The sequence below is a fragment of the Uloborus diversus genome, chromosome 7 (assembly GCF_026930045.1).
Source record: "Uloborus diversus isolate 005 chromosome 7, Udiv.v.3.1, whole genome shotgun sequence".
In the NCBI taxonomy this organism is placed as follows: domain Eukaryota; kingdom Metazoa; phylum Arthropoda; class Arachnida; order Araneae; family Uloboridae; genus Uloborus; species Uloborus diversus.
Window position 1 is genome coordinate 131,868,927 of NC_072737.1, and position 17,190 is coordinate 131,886,116.

The following is a 17,190-nucleotide window of genomic DNA, read 5'->3' on the forward strand; positions in this document are numbered from 1 at the left end:
TGCTGCATAGAATCGCCCCCCCCCCCCCCGGCTCATTTTTACAATTATAAGTTCAAAAAAATCCAATGATATTTATCACAAATCTGCAGCAAAGTTGCGTACACGAGTTTTAAGCTGTAATATTAGTCTATGGTTTTGAGTTACAAGGAATTCCCTCCTTCAGTGTCGAGAAATAGAGTCATGCGAAATGCGAGAAAAATAGCAATTCCGATATGAATGAAATTTCTTTTTGAGATTTTCGGAAGTATTGTTACTGTGTAAGTTGACCACTTTCGGTGCAATACTTTAGTGGTCAACTTAGACAAGTGGTCAACTCATGGAGGTTGATATATTGCGCACCTTGTACAACACTGCCATATCTCCAAAAACTACTTTTCGAGAGAAATCGATTTAAATGTAATGCGCCTTAGCTTAAATTCTTATATTAACGCACTGACACATCTCAAAAATAAGGTTAATTTTTTTTTCTGTTGTAGCTGTCTTGCATTTTAATAGAACTAATAAAATGCACCAGGACATGTATATAACTCAAAATCGACAATTTTTGACTTGTGGCGGTGTTGTATTAGGTGTGAGATGTATGATCATGGACAGTTCTGTACCTGACAATAGCGGTCAACTTAGACAGGTGGTCAACTTTACATGTTTTAGCTTGTGTTCGACGAACCTCACCGGTCGACCGGTGAGTAAAGTTGCTAACCGCAACGTTCTTGAGAGCTACCGGTTAACTGGTTGCTTCCGATGTCGTTTCATGAGCCTCACCGGTTGATCTACCGGTGGACCGCAACTCTAGTTGGTTGATTGGTTGGTTTAACCGCGTGAAATTTTGGACCAATTATATGTATTTTTCACCTGCGTGTGATTCGTCTGTGTTATGTCTGCACAAGTAACCGGTGATCAACCGAAAGCGTTCGATGAAGCATTGGTTCGCGAACAACTGGTTAGTAACCGCTGATGTCATTGCTGTCACGTGATTAACCAACCGGTCGCTACCGGTCGTGCTCGTCGAACGTAAGCTTACTGTATTATGAATACGAAATTTGATCTGTTTAAAATTAAGGGATGCATTTATCAATAGCAATCATTCCGTTTAATACAAACAGTAAAACATATGAGTAAGTTGTTTTGAGATTACAAAAATATGTACTTACACCAGTAAACGGGGACTTTCTACCCGGACAATATCTTGGGTATTTTTCACAAAACTCCTTTGCATTCTCCTCAAAACTGCACTTACTCTCTTTCTTCTCACAAATAACACGTCTTCGCTGTCTAAAAGTATAAAATTCATATGCGTGAAAGTTCTTACTTTATGCTTAAAGTAGTCAACTTTCGATTAATAATCATATCAAGATTTTGAAGTTCTTGCCCTGTAAAAAGCATGTGTAATCGTTCCTGGAAAATGATGAGCACCTAGTCTATTTAATTCTTGCGAGTAATACATCTAACAAAGAACAGAAAAGTTTCCCACTAAATGTCAGTAACCATCCTGAAATTAACCTGGAATGTCCCTGAAGAATTCAGAAACTTCTCAATAAAAGCGAAGTGCGCTCAGGTGTCTCCATCTGGTAGGAAAATGAGTGGCAACATTATCTGTGTCCGCGTCTTAATGGTGGCACATGAAAGACTGGATGCCATATTGGAGGATCGCACTATGTCTGCAAAAGGCTAAATAGTCTAACGCAGCCCCATTAGAAAGAAATGGAAAAAAAAAAAAAAAATCCGAACCTCTTAACTAATAAACAAGAATTTTTTCTTCTTCGAGCCGAGCTGAGGGATATAAAATTTTGGATCAATGGATGCTATTTTCTTAGATCAAAAATGGTAAAATTCAGTGTTATTTATACTCGACGAGAGAAAAATTCCTCTCACGTTAGTTCAAGTAAGTACCTTCAGTAAAAACTTTTCCTGACAACAATACTTTGTTTTTAAGTATCTGATACAAAGCCACTAAATACATGGACTTACATCTTCAGCATTGGTCTATAGCAGCGTTTCTTAATTTCTTTGATAAGTGAAACCCTTTCCAATGCCCACTTTTTTCTGGAATCCTTGGGTTTTCTTGAATAGTACGTATAGTGTGAATGCATCACTCTGAAAAATGGTTTGTTTGCTATTTCCGCGAAAATCATTTGAACCAATATTTATTGACTTTAAAAAGCAAAAATTGAGACAAAATTTCTCAAAATAATTTTAAACAACGCATTTTAAACTTAAAAGTTTCTATTTTAATGAGATGATTGGAACTTATTGTTGTTACCGCAGGTATACTTATAATAATAGGCTTTGGATGAAGGTTAAGTCTACCATCATGTCCGTTTCGGTATTTATTTTTGTTGGCACATAAATCAAAAATCCTGTTCGCATATATTGTTAAAAATAGTGAAAGTACCTCAGCACGGCCTTTGGTCACTCGCTGTTCAGAATATTCATCTTTTGAACTACATTAGAATTCCTTCTAATGGCATTGATGTACACTTCTGAGTTTCAAGAAGGAATGAGATGTGATTTCAGCTAAAACTAACTAAAATAGCCGAGGGTTACTTTGACTATGAATGGATTTTTAACCCACAGTTCCTTTTGGATATTTTCTTCTGCAGTTCATTCGAAAAATACTGATTAAAAGCTTCACTCAAACATTCTTTTAGTCGATTTTTTCAGTGACCAATTAAAACGTTATGCATGAAAATAAAGAAAACAAATTTCGTGGAACCCTTGAGTGATCTCCGTGGATCCCCAGGGTTCCGCGGAACACAATTTAAGCAACACTGGTCTAGAGGAGTAAAAAAATAAATCTAGAATGGACTGCAGACGACTCCATATTTACAGAACCTCTACATTAAAATTATTGGAAGGCAACCATTAATAGATATCATTAACATCCGATACTGGACTCAGCACGCCCCCCCCCCATTCAAAATCTTTTTATTATTTTTTAAATTCAAATTCAAAAATAGTGAGCAAAAGATTCCCAGAACGTTCCGTACATATGCACTTACATATACGCCACGAAAACAAATTGTGAAAACAGATTCATAAGTGGTTAAAATGAAAATTTAGGTTCGGATATTTTTTGTGGCTACAGTACATTGGTCATTTTCTAATACAATATTTTTTTCATTTTGTAATATCAATGAAAGTAATAATCAGTAATTTATAATGAAATGAAAAGCTGTCCCATATTTTGTATATAATTCTGAATTTTTTTTTATGTAGTTCGAATTTGAGTCCTACGAGTACTCACATCATTATCATACTCATCAAAAACTATACCACAAAGGCCATCTCCCCCCAAATACACGCAGACCCCTAAAATCAAGAGATTCCGAAAAAGAGAAAAATGTTCACGAAAATAAACCCTCCAAAATACTCAATGACGTAGTCTGCGGCATACCCCTTCCCCCTCCCCCCCGGCGGGCACTCCTAAATTTTATGCAATGATATCTGAATAAAACTTCTTGTTTCATTTCGCGTTAACTTTGCTGTTTCACTTCCTTTAACTTTTTAGGTTTTTATGGATTAAGCAGATTTTGCTATTTTCAACAATTTAATCTACAATTTTTTGATGCGACGCTTCCGATTGGTGGATACAGCGTGGCTCTGGTTAGTTAAGGAATGACCTTTACAATGCTAACATTTTTTAAGGGCGTTCCAATGAAAAAGGGACGCGTTATTGGCACGGACTTGAGATGGAATACTTTTGCAAAACTGCTCTGAAAAAGACTCAACTCAACTCAGCACTAATTACACAAGGTTTCTGTTTCTCAATAAGTACGTGGTGACTTTTATGTTTTAGGGGGTGTTGAAAAAGAACATAACAATAAAAATATTCCACAATCCACAGATTTTTGAAAAATCCAAAATCTTTAAAATCTTAATTTAATGACATTTATTCAACTCATGTACAATATTTTTGTCATTTACCATTTTATATAAACAATTACAAAGCTTAAAACTACTATAAACACAAAAAATATATATTGCTTAAAAAGTTTTAGAAAAATATAAGATTTTTTAAGAAAAAATAATGATATTTGTAAAAAAAATTCTTAAATTTCATACTAAAAATGCTTTAACTGCGGATACTCTTTTATAGGCCCTATCACAAACTTCTCTAATAAGATTCCAATAGTAATCCCGAGCATATTAGTAGTGAATTGTCCTTGATGTCACGCTTCAATTGTAGAAATATCCTGGTAGAAGCGCTTCCCATGCTCGTCAAAAAATTTAAGTAAGATAAAAAAAAAAAAAAAAAAAAAAAAAAAAAAAAAAAAAAAAAAAAAAAAAAAAACGACATTGAACATTCTGTAACTTTTTAACAAGTCAATAATTACTTTTTCATGTTTACGACTTCTTTCATTTCCTAAAATTGTGTCATAGCATTTTAAAAATCAAGCCATGCTGTTTTTCCTAAATCACTTAAACTAGCTTCTTAATGTTGGTCCTGCATAAGCTTTCCAATTTGTGGGTCAATGAAAATCCCCCTCCCCCCCCTGTGAGTAATATTAACTGTTCCTGCATATATTGAAATCGTCACCCTTTTTTTATCCATTGCTTTAACAAAATTCTTCATTAATCCCAACTTTATGTTTGAAGGTGGGAGACTATTTTTTTAAATAAATTAGAGCAGTTGTTCTCAAACTTTTTAGACCTAGGAAACCTTAGTAATTTGCTTTTACTTTAAGGAAACCCATTTTTGTTTAACATTAAAAGACACAGTGTCGAATCATAAAGATGAAAAATGATCATCATTCGATTACTTTCTTTTGCATAGAAGAAACTATTGATTACTTGAGAATTTTCGTATTTTTACAGATTAACATGTTTTAAGGTGTACTGAGCCCATCTTAACCATTTTCGGAAAGTATCTGTCCTTCTATTTTTGTTCAGAATGTATTTGACCGATTTCTTGAGAGCGATCTAACTCAACACATAATGCATGGAATTGAAAGAAACTTGGTATACATACGCAACTCCATGTGATCTGGGGTTGATTAGTTTGGGTACTAATCCCTTCAGAGGTTGACCCAATCAAACGATTTCCAATTTTAGCGTGATTTCTGTCTGTCAAACAATAACACAAGGATTCGCAAACGAATTGGTACACATATGTGCCTCAACAGGAGAAGTGCAGATCAATTTTTGACACCAATCACTTCAAAGGTGTGACACAGCAGAATAATTTTCTCGTCAAGCGTTACTACTTTTATTTCGAAAAATAATATCGGAATTAAATGACTTTGGTTTTTGGTGCCTATTGCTCAAGAGAAGGAATTTGATTGCTTTTGTCGTCTAGCATGACCGATATTCTCATTCATGATTTAGTGCCTGTGCAGTATCTATTATTGGAGCTCTGGCCAAGACACTTAATCTATTCAACTATGTTGCAATGATACATAAATTGGAAATTCCTCCAAGACAGCAAATTGTGCCAACTTGGCTAATGTAAAAGTAAAACGTTAAGTTTAAATGTCGCCATAAAGCTAAATTTTGATAAATGCCATGATACGTAAGATATATGAAGGTGCAATTATGATTCATATTCGGGCAAGAACAATGTCATAGGTTTTTCAAATGAACAGTAATGGTTGTTAACACTAGAAAGACGGAAGGGACCTGGTGTGGCCCCTCGCATAGTTCGTTTTTCAATAAATCGAAAGATAACTAACTGAACGTAATGGAATTTTCTGATTTTTCATCATAGGACCTTATTTGAGTGCTTATTTAATCCATTAGTCGTTAGCCTCATAGAAGTGTAAATATTGAGCCTTATACCTAGAAAGACGAGAGGGACTACAATGGCCCCTGGGGAATTCAACAAAAAAAAAAAAAAAAAAAAAAGAGAAACTTATCTTTTATCCTACTCACCGTAGTATGAAAAAGTGCTTTTCACTCTAGTATCTCCTATATTTGCATTCCGATGGAATTGCAACAGCTCACCAGCTAGACTGTAGGGATTACTTACACCTGCTAGAGATAACATAACATAAATTATTATGGAATCAGTTCTTATTTAGTCATTAGAGGAAATTCTTGCGGCATGTGCACGCAGGAACAAATTTATTGAGAATTCACTCGAAAATCCGGCACTGGACCCTTCAGGCCTTCTAGGTATACGGCAAACTCAGACTTTCTAGTCCTAATATAGCGAAATAGTTAAACTCCATCAATATTGGACAGATAACGCAAAAATTCAGCGTGATTTTTAACGCTGCTATTTTGTCTTTCACAATAAATGTGGTTGCTGTTTCCTTTTAAGTGAAAATAGCCACTTTGTTCAATTCATCAAAAATGTCAAAAAAATATTTATTCGCCGTCGTTCCTCGTGTAAAACATTGAAAAAGGCGCAATATATTGATGCCTTTTGCTCCAGTTGAAAAACTCTCATTTCATCTCGAAGTTCATACAACCATTTAAAAACTTTTATTTTGTATAACTAGCATATTTCATATGGAATAAAAGTGATTTGTGCTCCTACCCTTGTCTTCATAAATTTTGCTAATTATTCTTGACTGGAGAAAACGAGATTTGACAAAATAAACTATTTCTAAAACTTCATAAAGAACTTTCCTAAAGTCAGCTGTTAGTTTCTTTTTTACGCTAGCATGTCAATGCAACTACTTTAATCTGGTGCGACATTTTAGATCCTTTCTATTGATTATTTCATATTTCTTGAAAGCAGTGGAAAAGAAATGTATGCAGCGGCTAGCCCGTGGGGGAACCCTTCTCATACTTCGGCGGAACTCAAAGGTTCCGCGGAACACACTTCGGGAAACGCTGAATTAGAGGAACGTTTTGGATTTTGGTTTTCACGTGCAATATATTGTTTGCGCTCTAGCCATTTCTTTTTGATGTAATGTTCATGTTTTGCTCTGCAGTTCCACTTGCTCAGAAAATAGCAGTATTTTGTATAATCAAGTTGTAGACTGAGAATGGCAATTACTTTAAAACATTTACATATGCTCCAATTATGATGTAAGTAGTCGATTTCATAAAGCAATATCTTCATATTTTCGTAATATTCTTCCAATATCCAAAAAAATAGGCTATGAGAACCGATGGCAGGGCATTTCCACGTACCGAAAGACAACTTCAACTACCGTAATCTTGTGTGAAACCGAAATGATATGGAACGCCTAGCGCCATCTGCTCAAGGTCGCAAACTTAAAACTTATCAAAGTGATTTCGGTTTCTACAATCTTGATACCTACTGAGTGAGTAACTTGCTGATGAACTTGCTGTGATGAGTAAAAAATTATGTCTATGGAACAAATGCAGCTAAAAGAAAAAATTAGTAAACTTATAACTGCTATAAGATAGCCTATACAGTAAAACCTGTCTACAACGATACTGTTTGGACAGAAAAAAATATTGTTATAGACAGGTTATCGTTATAGACAGTTTGATTACTCATGCTAAAATTTTGCTGGGACCAAGAACAATATCGTTATAGACAGGTTTATTGTTATATACAATATCTTTATACTTAGGTTTCACTGTATAATCCAAAACGTATAAATGAAATTTCTTAATATTAGAGGGTGATAGAAAATTTTTGCAAACATATTCTTTTTAAGCTTGAAATCTATAAGAAACACCCAAAATATATTGAGGAACAGAAAATTCGTTAAAATTTGTTTTTCAGTGTTATTCTTCCCTATAACCCCAAAATGAAGCGAACTTTATCAAGCTCAAGCATCAATTTATCAGAGCCACACTATACACATTATATATTTGAATATTGCGAAATTTGTTTTTACTCTCTTTATTTCTCGATAAGAAAAATTTTTTTGAAGATTAACTTACCTATTTCTATTGCAGAGTGTGATGGCTGGTTGGACAATTTCAAATGGATTATTTACCAAAACATTCACCACTGTAGGATAAGATAAATACAAAGCCAAAAAATCCCATGTTTGGTAGATAAAACCGATTAGGCACAGAGCAAAAACAGTTATTTTCACCAAAGTCTTGGTCAAACTCTTGCTTGAAGCAATTTCTGGGAAACTTGTTATGAGAGAAGATTTGAAAATATTTCTTGCATAGACTTTGAAAGATTTGTATTTAAGTTCAGAAGGATCAGGCTTTGTTAGATTTCTTTTGTTTTCCATTTCACCTTTAACCTGAAGAAATAAAGTGTTTAAAATTAGGTATGCTAAAACATTAGAGACACAACATTGTTCGACTTGCTATACAGCAAGGAATTTTTTGATGATTACTTAAGTTATAAAACGTTGTAAAATAAACTTATTATTATATTATATATTTAGGAAGATAATGGATAATTAAATATCTGGTAGTAGATGTCCTCCATGAACATTTATAGTCTTCCTTTGGTTCTAAAAGTTTTTAGTACAATACATATGGTTGAGACAAGAAAACTTCCTCACTTCCTCCAGTATTATATGAACATCTGGTATCAAACTCGGACACAACTTAAACGGAGATCGTAACTCAACTCAATACTAATAACTTTCCCTTTTCAATGAGCTAATAAAGAAAAAATATACACTTATAAAATCAAGCACAAAGACACCATCAAACTCATTGATAAGTTTAGAAATCGAAACAACCGGGATTTTTTTACATTTTTTTTGCATTTTTCAAAATTAAATTTTACATTGAATATTTGCTATTTTGGAAGGGGCGGGGTCAGCTGTCCTCCCTTGTCCTTCTCTGGGTATGCCCATGTATCTCTTGAAACACAGATAGACTAGTGAAAAAAAAAATCCTTCAAATTTTGTAACAAATTCTGAAAATATATTTTTTAATGACTTTTTCAATTTTAGAGCTTTACAGGCTTGAAACTTTTGTCCTCTTGGACTAATTTAGAAAGTTTAAACTTCATGTAGTCGGTATAAGGATTAAAAAAAAAAAAAGAAAAGAAAAGAAAAAGCGGGAAATACAGAAAGCGGTGTTTTAGCAAAAGGTTTGCTTTTTTTTCCTTCCCTCTTCCTTTTGAGACACCGTGGAGGTCATAATTTTTATTCTCTTAAATATATAATAGCTGACACGTGCGGAGCATTCGCGCTTGATAGCAAAAATCTGTTTTTTTTTTTTTTTATTACCAGCATTTTTTTGAAAAACAGTAACAATGTGCATTGTTTGTTTGTTTTTCGCCGCTGGCAGTGAAAAGTAAAATAAAATGATGCCTTACTTATGTAGTTTTATGAAGAAGACGCCCCCCCCCCCCCCACAAAAAAAACTTTAACAAATATTATTTTGCGATTTACCATGACAAAAAACGCTGTTTTTTCTTCTGATTTTAATGCAACAGCACATCTAAAGTGGTTCAGATCCCTGTAATGATTTTAGATTATATATTCTTGGATTTTTGAATCAAAATTATTTCGAGGGAAAAAAAGTTATTCGAAAAAGACAAAATCTCTGATGGTATCTAACTCACGATGTTCGCGTTTTTATTCCGACGTTCTAAACAACTAAGTTATGCAGATTTACTCAAACGATATCGTACATTAAAACAATGCGTATTAAAAGACAGAATAAATCGATTTTTTCAGAAAACCGCCACAATGTGAGATTTTTGCTTATTTTTCGCCGAAAGTGGTGAAAAAATCCTTAATCATAAAATTTGATGAATTATTCATAAAGTTATGGCGTTAACACACACACAAAAAAATTAAAAAAAAATTGAGAAATAATATGTATCGCGGTTCCGGTGGAACACTGAAGCAACTGTAAAAAGTGTAATTTTACAGTAGAACCAAATATGCATACAACAACCTCATACAATGAAACATAGTTAAGTTTTACTGCCCTGGTTGCTAAAAGTTGAAAAACAAATCTGTCAGTGTTCCTTCGTACGGGGTGACCACGTTTGGACCCAGTGAACACCATAACTCATTTTCAATTAATTTTGCAGCTACGTCAATGCTCCACCGGAACAGCGGTATGATTATAGACAAAAACCGACAAAAATTGCAAAACTGTAAGTGCAATCTAAAAAAAAAAAAAGGCTCCATACGAATTATTTCTCCGATTTTACAGAGAATTTAATGTTGCATGAGCTATGACAGACTCTTGTCCTGAAACCAGGGTATTTTATGTTCACCCAGGTAACCTGTAGCCTAGAATTTGTCGACCATGATTATGGATACCTATGTATTTTTGCAGATTAATTACGTATTATTTTTTATACGTAAGTCGAAAAAACATTTTTTTTTTAAAATTTAAAACAGAACATATCAAATTAATCCATTTATTAATAAAAAGTACTCACTTTAGCTTATATGTCGGTCTTAGCAGTACGTTATTGAAATTCTACCCAAATGTTTTCAGCTATACTAAAAAAAATTTCCTTCTTTCTCATTTCTTTTTTTCCCCTAACATTTGTAAAAGTTACGACAATTTAGCTATTGTTATGGCCGTTGTCAAGTTTGGTAAATACTGCATTCTGCTTGAAAATAAATAATGAACTAAATTAATAATGAAATATACAGTCATTACGAATATTTTGCCTTTATTTGTTTTTATGTTAGAACTATCCAATAATGAGTTGAATTGATAATATTTAATTAATATTTAGGTTTTCTGTCCATGAGCCTGAGATACCAATGGTGAGCTAACTAAAATTTATTCTAAACATCGCATGATTTTTAGCTGCATGTACTTGCAATCGATTTCTTTGAATACGAAATAAGCCGTGGAAATAGCTTTACAGAAAACTAGAAACTGAATGGGTACTACATTAATCATGAAACAAAGCAATTAGTAATTAATAATTTAATCAACTTGGTTACTGTTTTTTTCCCTCTAATACTGTAGGGTATATCATAGTACTTACCCGCTATGGAAAGTAAAGCCTCCCAAAATAAGAATAAACAATTTTAGACTGACAAATTTTAAGTAAAGAGTCTTTCTTATTTTTTACATTTTTCAAACGAAGAGGACACCTATAAAGTCGAATTAATACAAGTAGTAGATGTAATCAATAAACTTATTTCAATACTGCTCTTCAGCGCCACTAATTTCCATATTGCAGTTTTATTGAGCAACTCTTACTCAGCAACATATTGAAATTTTACACCCCTTACAGTTTTTTACCAGTGTTATTAGAGAGAGACTCTCAACCTTTGCATACACCTGGCAAAAGTTTTCACCCTCTCTCCTGCGAAGGAGTGAAAATGTGACTTGAGTTGTTAGTCTTTGAAGTACAGATTTAACTGTAATATTTAAAAATTTTGAATAGCCTGTTTTATCCACTTTCTCCGATGCCAAAAGTTTATTTAAAGTCGTGAAAATACGCTTGCCTACATTTTTGAGGCTTTTTCTTTTTTTTTAATGCGTGAAATACAGGGGACATTAAAAATAACTCTAGATTTGAATATGTCCCTAAACTAAAGCTTTATACTTCGTAATTTTGCTTGAACACAGACAACATATACTTATACTGTGGCCGCCGCTTATATGAATCATATTTGTTCTAAACTGTTTAATTCCCTAAAGCGGCTGATTCAATAAATCGACTAATTCAATGAAGCTGGGTCTTGTTCTGTTTCTGATGATTTGATTCATTAAAGCGGCTGATTCAATTAAACGGCTTCCACTGTATTATCCTTTTTGTTTATAGCGTATTCTATTTCATTATGGAAAGATAGATACATATTTGGTTACTTTCTAATAGAAGAATATCAACAAAGGCTATACCCGAACTATGCCAATTAAAATACATTCTGATAGTGGAATTCAGTGACTTGAACGTTAATACTGATCGGGTGGTGAACAGGATTCCTTATCGTAAGAAAGAGTAACTTCAAACCAACTGTATAAACACACGATTCTTATCTGAAACTGCATAAATTAAAGCATTTTAAGTTCATTTTTTTTCTTCCCTGGTATAGATTTCATTTGCCGGGTCTTAAATGGTTATAAATCACCTTGTGAAAGTTTTACATAAAAATTGTCGTATGTATTTTAAAATCTTTATTCACGATATTTCCCTCTATTCATTTACAAGTGTTTCAAGAAAAAATGTTACTGAAGGTAATTTAACAAATTAATTTTGTATTTTCTGTGTTAGTTTTAATTTTGAACACGAAAACGGTAATGCCTTTTTCGAGAAATCGCTATTATACTCGAACAATTATATGTGATAATGTAAGAAATATTTACAGATATATATAGTTGCAAAATTTCATGTACTATAGTTTTTCTTGAATATTTCAAAGATTTTTTTTCTTTTCTCTCTCTTTCTTTCCTTTTTTTTAAAAATTTCCTTTGGGATCGGTAAATAGCGATTCACATGATTTATTGCTTTGCGTGCGTTTTTTTAATTTTCATTTTCACTGTTTTTTTTATTTATTTTTTATTTTAAAAAGTTACACACACACACACTCACACACACACACACACACACACACACACACACACACACACACATATATATATATATATATATATATATATATATATATATATATATATATATATATATATATTGCTGACCATAAATTTTTCTGCGTCTTTTATTTTGACAACGAAGACGATGATGATGATTATTATTATAATTTGTTGACGAAATATCTTATTGCGTCTTTTATAGATTTTTTTTCTTTTCTTTTTTGCTCAATCGATATTGCTAATTGCCTTTTGCTGTTTCCTAGCGTTTACCAATCTATTGTTTTCATGATTCGTAGATAGAGAAGTCACGTGAAATAAAAGCAAACGCGAGTAAGCAAATGTACGTACGTTTGCACCCCATTTCCTCAAGAACGGCAGGAAGTACCCGGTCAACGCAGGTGTCAAAAAAGTCAGAATATTTTCAAGGAGCTCATTTATTCCTGTCCCATTTTTATCGTCAATTAGGTTTGCTTTCGACTGACTTTTTCGAAAAAAAACTCTTCACGTAGACAAGTACAAAAAATAAATTTTCTCTTTAATTATTTAACGGCTCTTACATTGTTGGTTCCAACAGATCCTCATTGAAAACAACGTCAAATGACTCGTTTTCTACGTTTTAACGGCGACATCGTTTTTAGCGTCACCACTCCCCCCGTGTATTATTTTTTCATTTTATTGTTTTTCAAGTCAAGTGTTAAGAACTTGAGTAGAAAGAAAATCATAACTGCTCTTTAATTGTCATCCTCGTTTTAGTATCAGCATTGGTGTAGCGTAACCAAACATTTTAGTGAGCACAGGCCAAGCGTTTCAAGGGTGCATGTGAAATGTTTGCACCCCCTTCGCATTGGATAAATTTCGCATACTTATGTACAGGGCCGGCGCTTGTAGTTCTTCTTCTTCAGACAATGTTTAAAAGTATCACTCTCCACTTAATAATATTAGTAGTTAAAACCAATCTCATATAATACTCCAATTAGAGCTGGGAGGTGGGAGAGGAAACCAATAGTTTTGACACAAGTTTGAAGGTTTTTTTTTTTTGCAATCACACTTGAAGTTCAAAAAAAAAAAAAAAAACCTATTACTTTTAAAACTTACTAGCTGCATTGCCCTGCGTTGCACTGTCTGCCTCAAAAATAATAATTGTGTTAAGTGACGCATAGTTAACATTCAGGCAAAAAAAAAAAAGGAAAATTTCCCGTCAATGTGTGTAGAAAAGAGCACTTTTCTAACTCAAAATTTAAATTTAGACCTGTTTGGATTTTTTTTAAATTTCAAAACTTCGATTATCTTTATATATTAACCAGCATCAGACGTGATCTTTCCGTTGACATGGCCGTTAGACTAATGATTGTTAGTTAGATGAATTCGCCTGTATTAATGAAGTATGTTCTGAAAATTTCAAAACAATGATTAAGTAAAAAACTAAAAGTAATTCTTAAACTAATGTATATCAACTTAACAGAGTTTGCCAATCTATTGTGTTCTACGAAAGGTATTAAAACTGGTAGTTAACAGCGCAGTTGATATTAAAAAAAAAAAAAAAAAAAAAAAAAAAAAAAAAAAACATGCAAACTGCAAGGTAGGATTCAAAAGTAATGAGCTTCACGTTATACTGACGCATGCGCAACCTGCAGCTCGTTTACCTTGAGAGTGACAGTGACGGTGGTTGTTGGCATTACAGCCAATGCAGGTCAGTTGCCTCCCAGCTTTCGGAGCCGTACCATCGGCCTTAACAGTAACTCCTATACGGTGAAGCGTGATACGTGCGATATGGAAAATTCCACAGAACAACGCAAAGCGATCAAAATTTTATTTCTGGTATCCTACCTAAACGTTCGCAATGCTTCAGCAGGCGTTTGGAACTGAGTGTCTGTCTTATTCTCAAGTAGAAAAGTGGCATGAGGCCTATCGTAAGGCCGGGAAGTGGTGACTGACGAACCCCAGTATGGACGGCCGTCGCGTCGTCAGCCCGTACTGCTATGAATGTGCAACGAGTGTGAATTTTTGAACATGGACTGGCGTTTGAATCTCTGCCAAGCCCTGGACTTATTGGAGATAACAGTGCAATGCATTGTTTCAGAGGAGTTGCACATGTGGAAGCCTGCACGAAACATGTGCCCGGAGTTCTGACTGACGGAGGTCTGAGTCAACGTTCCCGTGGTGCCCCAGCCTTCCTACACTCCGGGCTTGTTGCCTCTTGACTTCTTCTTGTTTCCTTTATTAAAATCAGGGCTGAGAAAAGAAAACGTTTCGGCTCCATCGAGGCCATCCAAGCACATGTAAGCTAGCCCTTATAGATACCCCGGAACAGGACTTAAGGGGTGCCTCTGAGTCCTGGAAAAGCCGTCTACAGAAGTGTTGCAAGAGATGCTTATTTTAGAAACGATCAGTCAGTTGTACCAATCAGCTCAAAAAATCTGTCTTTTTAAACGAAAGCTCATTACTTTTGGATCCTGCCATATAAATCCATTATTCTTACTGATTGTGTGAAAAACAATTTCACTTATTTTTCCACAAATAATAACTATGATTACGAAACATACGATATTTTATTAAGAAAGAAAACTTAAAAAAATTCTCTATAAGGTAAACACACCAGTAGTGGCCAGTGCTTCAGTAGTGGCACTCAGGGCCACAGACAGTCAAGGTGGGCCCCATGTCAGTTATGTCACCGGGCTCCCCCCCCCCCAAGAAAAAAGGAAGAAAGAAATAAAAGAAAATACAGAAAAACGGAAAAAAAAGTGAAAAAAAAAATCAAAACTGTTTATTAGAAACACAGTTAACTATATTTTAAGTGCCACAACAGTAAATACCAAAAGAATAAATTCTACTTTACCTTTACGTTTTCGCTTATTCGATTTTCAACCATCCCCCTCTTTTCCTCTCTTCCTTTTTCTTTCTTTCCTTTTTCTTTCTCTTTTTCTTTATTTTTTTCTATATTTCTGTTCCTTTTCTTTCTTTTTACGTCTGTGTCGTCGGGGCCTAGTTTCCGACTAGACTGACGTGGCTTCTCGTCGGGCCTGTGCCCACCCCCAAGAGCAATGGTGCACCCCCTAAAAATTACAAACCCCCCCCAAAATAAGAAAAATACCCTTTAAAACACCCCCTCCCCTAAAAAGTTCAATGACACAGTCTGCGCCATGACCCCCCACCCCCAGATAGGCACCCCTAAGTAGTGGCCACTTCAAGATTTATATTTTAAAAAATAGGATTCCTGGTCTCCCAATGTATTCAAAAGTGCATTAAACGTTCAGGAGGTATTACTCCTGTACGTTTGAATCCAATGAAAAACCTGGAATCCTAGTTTTTCAAATATAAACTTTGAAGTGGCGTCTACTGAAGCACTACTAAGCACTGGCCACTAGTGGTGTGTTTACCTTACTTGTTACTTCCTTTTACAAAAAAGGAAGTATTGTATTCGCGAAAAAATTTTCACCCAAAAATCAGCCTTAATTTCCATTTTGCTCACCCCCAAATGAATGTTGAGTTTTTTTTTTTCAACCCGACCACACGTGGATATGTGCCTAGGAACGTACAGACAACCGAAATATCCATTTTGGCGATCCCCGAGTTAATTACAACGAGTTTTCTCGTGACTTCTGTATGTACGTATGTATGTGAGTATGTGTGTATAAAAATATTGTCTAGCTCAAAGAGTTATTGACCAATTTTTCTGAAAATTTACATGAATATTCTTTATTCAATTATACTCTAAATGAACCTAACTCTGGGATGATATTACAGTCAAACTCCCTTATAAAGAGCCCTGATTAAACGAGAACTCGGATTTAGGGAGGAATTCTGAAATACTTCGTTGGTTCAATGTTAAGTCTACGGGAGCCTAACTCACTTTTAACGAGTGAACCCCACTTAAAGTGAGCGATATTTTTGTGATTCACAAAATTTCTACCGACTTCTAGCTCAGCTTATCTTTTTTTGGTAAATTTTATTTAACATTCTGAAGTCAAACGAAAGTTAGTGACAAACTTAATTTAAAAAGTTTACATTGGTTCTGGGACCCCTAGAACCCCAGAACGTATTGACCTAGGGTTCCTGATTAAGATATCGGAGGCCCTAGGCCAAGCATTTTTTCGGGGCCCACATGTAGCCAAATATTGCAATTTTGCCATTTTCTAAAACAGTTTTAGCCATTTGAGGCCCCCAAATAGCAGGGGCTCTAGATCACGGCCTAGTTGGCCTATTCAGTAAACAGGCCCTGAGCAGAGAAGAGAGCCCACGGCCCAGCTTCCCTGCGTGAAAACCAAACTTTGGCTCGGTGCAAAAAGTATCATATTGCTCTCCCTCGGTCACCTGCCACGGAAAGAAGGGAAAATTCCTGAAAGAAAAGGAAAAGATGGGAAAAAATCCTGAATCTTGACCGTACCGGAGGCCAGAGAAAGACAGACAAGAGACGTTTCTGGGTGGGGTCTAGAGGGGGGGGGGGGAGAATTGGAAATGGCAATAAAATTTTTGAACTTTCTTTTCATTCAATGTCAATTCATCAATTAGGTCAATTTTGTTAAATTTTTCCTTAAATCAAACTTTGTTTTTCATGCTTAAATTTGTTCTGGTCCTACAATAACATTTTTAAAACTTCAGTTTCACAAAATTTACAAAGGAAATCCCCAAAACTTGCGCTCTTCTTAATGTCACCCAAATTCACCTAAAATTGGGTTTTTGCAACATTCAGTTTTGAAAATTCTGGAACAGAGTCCCCAATTCAATCCCTAATTGTAACGTGATCAAAGATGGCCTAAAATTGCGTTTTTAGAAGGCTTTCCTTTTTGGAGAAAGCTCACCTCCTCTTTTTATTATCATTGACGAAGATTG

At 34.6% G+C, this 17,190-nt stretch overlaps 1 protein-coding gene across 1 annotated transcript in view; it reads right to left on the reverse strand.

Moving 5' to 3' along the window:
- LOC129226882 (uncharacterized) overlaps positions 1-14,036 on the reverse strand; it is a 48,560-nt gene extending 34,524 nt beyond the window's left edge. The window contains exons 1-3 of the mRNA XM_054861511.1: positions 14,004-14,036; positions 7,807-8,123; positions 1,152-1,272 (exon numbers count right to left, since the gene is read on the reverse strand). Of these exons, the coding sequence (XP_054717486.1) occupies positions 1,152-1,272; positions 7,807-8,123; positions 14,004-14,036 (471 nt within the window). The remainder of the gene's footprint in view (positions 1-1,151; positions 1,273-7,806; positions 8,124-14,003) is intronic.
- Positions 14,037-17,190: the final 3,154 nt, after the last annotated feature.